Source organism: Asparagus officinalis, chromosome 2 (assembly GCF_001876935.1).
Source record: "Asparagus officinalis chromosome 2, Aspof.V1, whole genome shotgun sequence".
In the NCBI taxonomy this organism is placed as follows: Eukaryota; Viridiplantae; Streptophyta; class Magnoliopsida; order Asparagales; family Asparagaceae; genus Asparagus; species Asparagus officinalis.
In genome coordinates, this window is record NC_033795.1 from 3,837,637 (window position 1) to 3,847,738 (window position 10,102).

The window sequence follows — 10,102 nt, forward strand, 5'->3', positions numbered from 1 at the left end:
CTAACAATGATGATATTGACTAGATTCTGAGCCCATTTAACTGTTGTTACATATGATGTTATTTCTGTTGGTGATATTGATGACTGTTGGGTTTTTTCTGCTAGATTGTTGTTGCCTACTTGTCTGTTGGTGTATTTGGCTGCATTCTTTATTTTGTTGGCTGGTTGGTGCATCATTTTAATTGTGTCCATAATTTCTAGTATCCAAACTCAGTTCATACCCAATTTTCTAACTCAGTTCATACACAATCTCATGAACTGGGGTTGAGGCAAGGATGGTGTTGATGCCTGTTTGTGTTGGTTGTGGTTTTGAAGCCTGTTGGTTTTGCTGATGCCTGTTGGTTTTTTTCTGCTGGGTTGTTGTTGCCTACTTGCCTGTTGGTGTATTTGGCTGCATTCTTGATTTAGTTGGCTGAATGATACATCATTTTATTTGTTTTCATAAGTTCTAGTATCCAAACTCAGTTCATACACAATTTTTATACTCAGTTCATACACAATTTCATGAACTGGGGTGAGGCAAGGTTGGTGTTGATGCCTGGTGTTGAGACAAGTTTGTGTTGGTGGTGGTTTTGATGCCTATTGGTTTTGTTGATGCCTGTTGGGTTTTTTCTGCTGGGTTGTTGTTGCCTACTTGCCTGTTGGTGTTTTTGGCTGCATTCTTGATTTTGTTGGCTGATTGATACATCATTTTATTTGTTTTCATAAGTTTTAGTATCCAAACTCAGTTCATACCCAATTTTTATACTCAGTTCATACACAAATTCAGGAACTGGGGTTGAGGCAAGGTTAGTGTTGATGCCTGGTGTTGAGGCAAGTTTGTGTTGGTGGTGGTTTTGATGCCTGTTGGTTTTGTTGATGCCTGTTGGGTTTGATCTGCTGGGTTGTTGTTGCCTACTTGCCTGTTGGTGTTTTTGGCTGCATTCTTGATTTTGTTGGCTTATTGATACATCATTTTATAACTCAGTTCATACCCAATTTTCTAACTCAGTTCATACCCAATTTTCATGAACTGGGCGATGTGGGTGGCTGGTGTTGAGGCCTGGTGTTGATGCCTGGTTGTGAGCTTGGTTGTGCTTGTTTTGGCTGGATTTTATTTGGATGATATTGTTTACAGGTGTTCAAATTAGGATATGATGCTTTTCAATTTATCTGAGAGTAGCAACCTACAGTATCTATTGATATTGCACTGGAGGCTAACAATGATGATATTTTTGTACATTGTCATGCATTTCCCTATATATAGGAAATAAACCAAACAGCCCCTTAGGCAATGATGAATGTCAAAATTCCTGAGATTAGCCACCTGCAATATCGTTTGATATTTGCACTGGAGGCTAACAATGATGATATTGACCCAGTTCTGAGCCCTCATCCATAATCAATAACCAAATGCTGATTACTTGATATTGTTGGTTGGTACTTGATGTTGTTGGTGTGCGCATGTTGGTTAAATTGGTTGGACAGTGGGTATTTTGTGCTCGACTTTTTGTGTGCACATGTTGTTTCTATATGCTGTTATTTTGGTATTTTGTGCTCCGTTTTTGTGTGCATATGTTGGTTCTATATGTTGGTTGGCAAGCTCTCTACGGCAACGATGCAGCAAAGACGAAAAAAATCCCCCTACAAGGACTTGCAATTGTTGGCCAAAGTGGTGTTGTTGTTGCTGCTGTTCTAGAAGCAAGAAAAAAGTATACAAAGAATAAGAAGGGAAGATATGGACCTCTTATGCTTTCTTCTCCTTTTAGTTTATTATTTTTTTCATTTTGCATTTACATATAGCCTGTTGGTGGTGTTGATGCCTCTTATATCTTTTTCCATTGCAGGTCGTGCTTCTTATAGACTACTTGATTGCAAATGGATCTGAACGTGCACTTGATGATATCCTTGAGTGTAGTTTTCGGATTTCAGTAAGCATCTCTGCCTATTCAGAGGTTTGGTTTGCTGCTTGTGAGCTTGGTTGTGAAGCTTGGTTATGAGCCTGTTCAGATTGTTGCAACTTCAACAAAAAAGCCAAGTAAAATGGCATGATACAAAAAACTTGTATAAATATGATGGCATTTTTTATTTGTGGAGCTTGGTTTTATATCGTTTGGAATTAATTTCAAGCATCAATTTTTTTGCACATATAGCTCATCAACATGCATATATAATCCGTTTTGATGCAATTGGCTATGTTATATAAATATTTATGGCATTTCAGATTCTTTATATGTTTTTATAGGTTTCAGCAGAATTTTTGGGTAATTCGGGTATGTACTGCATAAATTTATAAATAATCAGGTTATTACTTATGTGCGATCCAAAGCGAAACAATCTATTTCTTGGAAAAGTTTGGAAAACTCAAAACTTGCGTTTTTTGTACATGGAAATGTATTTCCCACTGTGTTTGATGTTTTGGGGTGCATTAGTGACGTTTCTATTAGCAAATTCTAGATTTGTAGAGTGCGAACTTGTTAATATGTTAAGACTTAAAGGGGTTAAAAAGAAACTCCTCAAAAACCGAAAAAAAAAGAACTGAAAAACGTTAAACACGAAGATCGGATGGAAACAAGCATCTCTCCCCTATATCATTTTTCATAGGATTATTGATATTTTAATATATTAGTTTATTCAGATTCAACGACGACCATCCCAAAGTAAGGAAACATGTGACTAAAAGGATGATAATACTCCAATTCTCAGGAAATATTTATTGAGAGGATACAAAGACTTAGATCAAAAGAGTCCACGTCTCTAAATGAGTCCACATGATGCGGCAATGTATTCATAAGCCGTGCATTCTCTGTAATGGTTATATCATAGAGGGAAAGTTTGTTACACAACTTGTAAATAATTACTGGGACAGCTAACATCCTTTGATCTTTCACAAATCTGCATTTTTTTTCATAGAATCACATTCCATTCTCCATCCTCTTAAGTCTAATAAAATTGAAAGATCGATCTCAAGATGCATCGATACACAATCATACCAAAGCATGAAATATAGACGCATCAGCAACTCAATCCAGGGTTCAGTGACTTCAACGAAGTCTAAAAGATACAGTGTTCTAACCACAAACTTACGAATCAGCATTCGACGCATCTATTTCGGGAAAATACTCAAATAATAGAGATTATATGGTATCGTTCCCCCCAAGTAGTAGTTGAGTTAATGCGGCCTTTTAGGACCAAATGCTGTCAAGGTTCCTCCCGAAAGCAGGATCGGGGATCTTACTGGCGATCAGTTGCCTCAGTTCAAATTCACTAGGGAACCTGTGCTCTTTCAATTTAGAGAAAACCTGCACCACAAAGAAAATAATTAGAGTTATTGAAACAAAAATCGCATAGAACTCAACCAGATTTGTTTAGGGTAGGGAGAGCATTCAAATGTCCGCCAGATTATTGGTCATCACATGCTTCATGCTAAACAACTTTATGCCCTTCGTGAGAACATGACTTGTTTTGACGCCTTCGAAGTTGAACATGGAAATAAGCCTCTTGTTCATAGGATGCCAAAAGGAGTCAAATATTTATGAAGGGGTGAACGAACGAGTTGCAGTTGATAGTTTGCAACTTCGCATGGTAATAGTTACGTGTGATAAAACTGAATATCATATTCAGTTTCGTGGATACCAAAACTGACCAACAAATATACAGGTACACACGCTCAACAAACAAGCAAAAGAGAAGAAAAACCTACGAAAAGGCAAGCATGTATCCTATAAATGACTAGCAGGACCGGTCCTGAGCATTCGGGGGCCCTAGGCAAAAACTTGAACAAAAATCCTAAAGGGGCCCTCCTATATTCAAGATTTTTTTTAAAATAAAGTGTTACACCCAAGTAAATTTAGGGCTACCTACATACCAAGGGATGCTATAACTAACCCCAAGGATCAAACACAATGTAGTTCTCCTAAGCTACCCACCCTGGCCAAAGGCCTACAAATCACACCCTAACACTCTCATTTCAAAAACAAGATCAATGAACCAATAGAAGTATCACTTTATGAAGCCTCTTCTTGAATTTTTAGATGCAAAATCATTAATTAAACTTGTATAATCAAGCTTCTCCACTATATTTTTCTCAATTGATGTATAATCAAGCTTCTCCACTATATTTTTCTCAATTGACAATATAGCTAAGTCATTCAATCTTTCTTGTGACATAGTTGATCGAAGGTAAGATATAGCTAAGTCATTCAATCTTTCTTGTGACATAGTTGATCGAAGGTAAGATTTGATCAATTTTAACTTTATAATCAAGCTCCCAGCTCCATATTTTCAAGCTAGAAGTATTTAAATATACATTTGCTCTAACTCTTACTGTTGTAAAAAATTATCAAGCTAGAAGTATTTAAATATACATTTGCTTAAGAACAAATAGAATTGCAAATGTGTTAACTCTAACTCTTACTGTTGTAACACTCCTCAAAACTTAAACATAGCTCAATTATCCTATTCCTAAAGTATTTTTCTTTTCCAAATGTCTATTATTGGAGCTGGAACCATAAAACGCTAACATAAAAAGGAAGATAATTCAATGATACGTTGACATACCTAATTAACATTAATTTATGTTATGGTCTGATCTAAAAACAAGGCAAATATGTTTCACTGTAGTAAGACACATCAAATAACTAAACAATAACCATAATACAATAATATAAATAAACTAAATCAGCAAGCTTAAACTTAATTTCAAAGATTTAACTGATCATAATTAAAACCATAGGAAGGAGAACATACCTCAAAAGCTGCAGTACCATCAAAATCAACAAATAAATTATTTCTCTAGCCTATCATTGCACTCTAAAATTGAAATAAAACCAAATTATGATAAAACCCAAATCAGTTCAAGAATCAAAATGTCTACAACTGTGCTCATATTCTATGGGTGTAAAGGAGTCTGTCATGCTACATGATAGCAAGTCAGAACGAGGAATTTTTTATAATCATAGCACAACAACTTCAACAATTACATAAAAAATGTTTTTCGAATAAATTCTGAAAAAATTGGAAAAATATAGATGCGGGCGTAACCCTAGATCTACTCCAATTTGCTGAGATTAGGGCTTATAGATGCCTCCAATTATAGGGAGAAATTGAGGAACCCATGGCTGACTATTGAATTATTCAGTGAGCATGATAGCTCCCAATTTTTTGTAAATTATAAAACCGAGAAAAGAAAATAAAATTTTACACGCCATGAAAAAGTGAACGAATACAGATTTGGGTTTGCTCGTGTTGTTTATATTGAATCGGAAGCCCTAGTATAATCGATGGGAATTTATGGAATTACCCTCGGTGAATATTGAAGGGAAGAGTACAAAATCAGTGGGCTGGCTGATTGGGCCTAGAGGCGGATTCTTCATATAATCAAGCTCTCTATTTTTTGGGGCCCTTGTTTTTTTGGGGCCCCAGGCGATGGCCTGGGCCGCCTACCCTATGGGCCGGCCCTGATGACTAGGAGCATGTCCACATAGGGTGACAGTTTTATACAACAATAATGTAATAATATGTTGTTGACCCTATAGTTTTGATGATGATTTGTCAAACAATTTATCGCTAATATATTCTCTAGTTTTGTTTTTATGTTTCTCTTTACAGATATTTCAACACACGACAATCAAGCGTTAAAGATTCAAGTTCATATCTGTAGAGTTTCCTAGGTATAAAAGTAGTTTTCTTACATATATTGTATGTTTATATTTAAGCTCAATATATGTACACTTAACACGATTTTTGACGTTTTCTATCATATAAATGATTTTTCATCAAACGTTGTTACAATATCTTTTATCTCATGTTTACAGCTCTTTCATACTTTATTATATACATATAATATATGCATGATATATATTTGCATGTTTATAAGTCATTAAAATTTTCATATTCGTAAAATACAGGTTTTACGAACACTTTTAAAAAACAATGTGTTTTTGCAACGAAAATTATTTTTCCAAAAATTCTTTTTCTAACATGTTCATTTTATCATTTAGAAACTTTTCCCAAAGTTTTATTATTTTTGAAATTGATTTGTTATTTTTAAAGTATTTTCAAAATCAGCCCAAAAACAGGTTTTCAGACTGTGTCAGTTTGCGGTCGACCGCCATGTACAAATTGTCAAGTCTGTGATTCATCCAGAGACTTTCACGGTCGACCGTCGCGGTCGACCGCCAGCTTTAAAACCCTGTTCTTTGAATTTTTGTGCCTCGCGGTCGACCGCGAGATTTCCACGGTCGACCGCCGATGTCATCATTGCTTTTTAACGGCTATTTTTACAACGGTTCTCTGGGGGCTTTTGGTCATTTCAAGTTGGTTTTTGCTGAGTTTTTGAGTGAGTATAAGTACCCCATTGCTGCTCTCTTTCACTGGATCTAAGTTTTGTGTTTAACAAAATCTTAAGTGTGTTTAAAAGAGCTGTTTAAGCTGATTTCATCAGTCTGTTTTCAAAAAAAGTTTTCCTACTACAAGAAGAGGATTTTTTAATCTCATCATCCACTGTTCTTCTTGTCTATGGAGAAGTTTTCTCTAACTCATCTTTACATATAGCTTTCTACTTAATTTTCATATCTTAGCTATATTTATTAAGTTGTATTATTTTCATTCACTGTTATCACACACACATATTGAGCTGAATATCTTCATACTATATAGCGTGGGTTGTGGAGTGTGATTTAGTGAGTGTGAGCTTCATTTGCGTTCTCATTTGTTATTAAGAACAAACCATTGTATTTAATCTTTATTTGTGAGTATCACTTGTAATACACATGTACACCGAGAGAAGTGTGAGGCGAGAGACGGGGTCGAATCCAATAGGAGTGACGTTGGTTGACGAACCTAGGAAGAGGTTGCATCCGAGCACTTGAGGAGGAGGACACGGGCTAGGTTCCTACACTTAGTGTGTAAAGTGTGATTGATTAGTGATTGTGTAGTGTGAGAGTTTTCGGTGATCTTGTAAACCGAGTGTGTAGAAGTTCCGGCTTCCAAACCGGATTGTGATAGTGGAGATCTCCTCGAGGTGAGGAGCGGGGACGTAGGTCGTGATGACCGAACCTCGTAAACATATCGTTTGTTTGTGTTTTGCTTAGCGTTCTTTTTATTTGTGCTTATTCATATCTCTCTTGCTCATATCTATCTTATATCATTCTTGCAAAAACAAATTAATCAACATAATTTTAATTGGTATTTAATCGGGATTAGATTAGCATAAGACCCTAATCACCCCCTCTAGGGTCTAACATATGTATGCTTGAACTAATGCTATATAACTATAACATGAACTTGCAATTTGCAACGATGTAATAATTTGAAAGAACACAACAGCCATGTAACATAAAAGATTAGCAAGTTATATAAATAAAAATTAGCAAGAGCAAGTGTAAGTCATGTTAAGAAAGTGGTATATTACATTAAATGCATATATAAAACATAAAATTGCGAGCCCACCGTTCATACATTATACTCTTATCTCCTTAATCTCTGAGACAGCTCTTACATACCTTTGATATGTTTAGAAAAAATCGTAGTTTTTGGAAATGTCATGAGAATATGGAATAATTATGCTTCAGGTGTCCAACCATCTAAGTATTAGACACATGAAAGGTAGGATTACATCTCCTTTATAAAAGTATTGTTGCAGCATACATTAGTTCATGATGATCCGTGAGTCTTTCCATAGAATGAATTCTCCTTTATCAAAAGTATCCTTGCAACATACATTTAATTCATGATCCAAAAGTCTTTTGATAGAATGAATTCTCTAATAATATAAACACAATGTTCAAACCCATTATCCCAGTAAATCTTTATTGAGTCACACAGCCCGTCCAATATGAAAACATCTTTGTGCCAGCTCTTTTCCTCTCTCCTCAAAAAGAAAAAGGAAAAAAGAAAAAAAATAACTGAAAAGGAAAAAAGAAAAGAAAAGAATCTCGTTGATGTTGGAGTCCACTGTAAATAGTTATCACAGAGACGTGCATCATGTTTCTTTGTATTAATGAAGGAAACATTATTTTAACATTTTTCCATTAATAAAAAGAGAACTATAACGGACAAAACTTTACCTAGCGTCAATCCATAACATTTTCATGGATATTTCAATAAATGACATTTCACCAGGATTTATGAGATGACAGATGGTGGTAAGTCAGTGTATTCTGAATGAAGAATTTAAGTTGTAGCTCAAAAGAATATGGATTCACTGGAAAACAGCCACATAGGTGAAAGGATCCTTACCAATTCTCTGTTGCAGTAAACTTCAAAAGCACCTGAGCTTTGTAGGAAAGATTGTGCAAAATTGCCAAGTAACCAAGTTGTAGCCATAGAGCCAAATCTGTTGGCACGCAAGGAATGGTACCATTGAGGTGGTGGCATTCCCAGCCTGGGGAAAATATGCTCCCCACCCATTATGATTCCAATAACACCAAATTGAGCGACAGGGACTATTTTGTTAAGCAGGCGCTTAGGAAGACTTGGGGGGTAATTTGACAGAATAACATCAATCCCTGGGAAAGAAGCTTCTAGCATCTTCTTCATGGTCACTGCAGTTCCTCTGCCAGAACAGCATTCACCAGCTTGATCAGTTAAATTTTCAAAATTATAAAAAAATATTATAAGTCTATGAATATAAGCTTGCAAAAAAACTTCATTTGTTCCTGCTTCCAAACAAGTATATTATTATGTTCGCATAAATATGATAGATTGATATGTCAGATGAATACTGAGTGCATTAATTACTGGAACACAAGCATACAGCAATGATAATATGTAGTTGACCTTTCAATACATAGAACATTCTACAAGCAAGCAACAAATTTCTACCGTTAGCTAAAGGCCATCAACCCCATAAGATAACAACAAGTAATCAACAAAACAAATACAAGCTACAGTTGTTCAGTTGCAGCCAATGTTTCTAGTGTAAAGTGGAAAACTATCATCTTCCTTGCTTATGGGATCTCTATGAATAGCATTAGCCTCCTGCTAAAGCCCAAAGGAGAACAATTCCCTTTTACTTTCAAAATAACATTGCATCATCGCCTAAGCCTTTTCCTATCCAAATAGGATGGCTTATCCAATTTTATTTGTTAATCTCCCTTTGATAGGTAATGGAATTCTAGAAACATTCTACATAATATTGTATCATGAAAAATCACCATTTCACATCAAACATAGAAAATGTTTGTCCCAGAGAGTTCAGTCCTAATATAGAAACTAGCCTCTACAATTGTAACATAAGATTTATGGTGAAGAAACAACAAGAAAAAGGTAACTAATGTGTGTTTCCTGACACTTGTATCAAGGAAACTTGTTTGTATTGAAATTTAAATTTCTGATTTCATGATTTCATTAGACATTAGATAGAAAACTGGTATATGCATTAAGAGGTGCGGAAAAGAAAAGGGCAGATTGGATGAAGCTAGATAAAACCACCTTATAAAAAGAGATAAGATGAAGGTTAAATTACTTAGCTCGTTATCAGAATGGCATAACATAAAACCCGTTTGGATAAAACTAATGTCAAGGTTAAATTACTTAGCTCAGACTTGTGATTCCCTCATTTTAAGCAGTTCGTTCATTTTTAGTCATTTTAGAAGTATTTCAAATCCATTGTTTTCAGAACGTTACGACGAGTTTATCTCCATCAAAACAAATATGGATGAAAGATTAAAGACACTCTGCCCTTTTAAGTAGATCTGTTCCTTTTTCACTGCCAGTGAAAAAAAAAAACCTCCCTTTACAAATTACCCCAATGCTCAAAGTGCAAAGCTTTTGAAGCTCCAATCTCTACAGTTCTTTACACTGTCAATCATCTTCACTGCATCTAAGATTTGCCTATTTCAATTCTACTAAAGAACGGGATCAATTGCTCCAATCACCAAATCAAGCTAAAAATCCCCAAAAGAAAAAAAAAGAGGGGATTTCCATCTACTCACTTGTAAGAGCAGGAAGTGCAGAACTTGATATCGACAACATAACCATACGCATGCCCTCGCGGCCGCTGCAAACGACAACCAAGAAAAGCTAGGGTTTTGATTTAGTTAAAACTTAGCAGAAACCGACGAGCTAGGGTTTGGACCGATCGAACCTGCGTCGCCGCGGCGGGGAAATCGGGGGGCGGC

General features: G+C 35.7%; 1 protein-coding gene across 1 annotated transcript in view; it reads right to left on the reverse strand.

The window, feature by feature from the left end:
- Positions 2,733 to 10,102, reverse strand: part of LOC109829978 (selT-like protein) — a 7,530-nt gene continuing 160 nt past the window's right edge. Inside the window, 4 exon segments of the mRNA XM_020397091.1 lie at positions 2,733 to 3,280; positions 8,220 to 8,535; positions 9,917 to 10,004; positions 10,040 to 10,102. The exon segment at positions 10,040 to 10,102 is cut by the window's right edge and continues 160 nt beyond it. Of these exon segments, the coding sequence (XP_020252680.1) occupies positions 3,164 to 3,280; positions 8,220 to 8,535; positions 9,917 to 10,004; positions 10,040 to 10,102 (584 nt within the window). The 3' untranslated portion in view covers positions 2,733 to 3,163.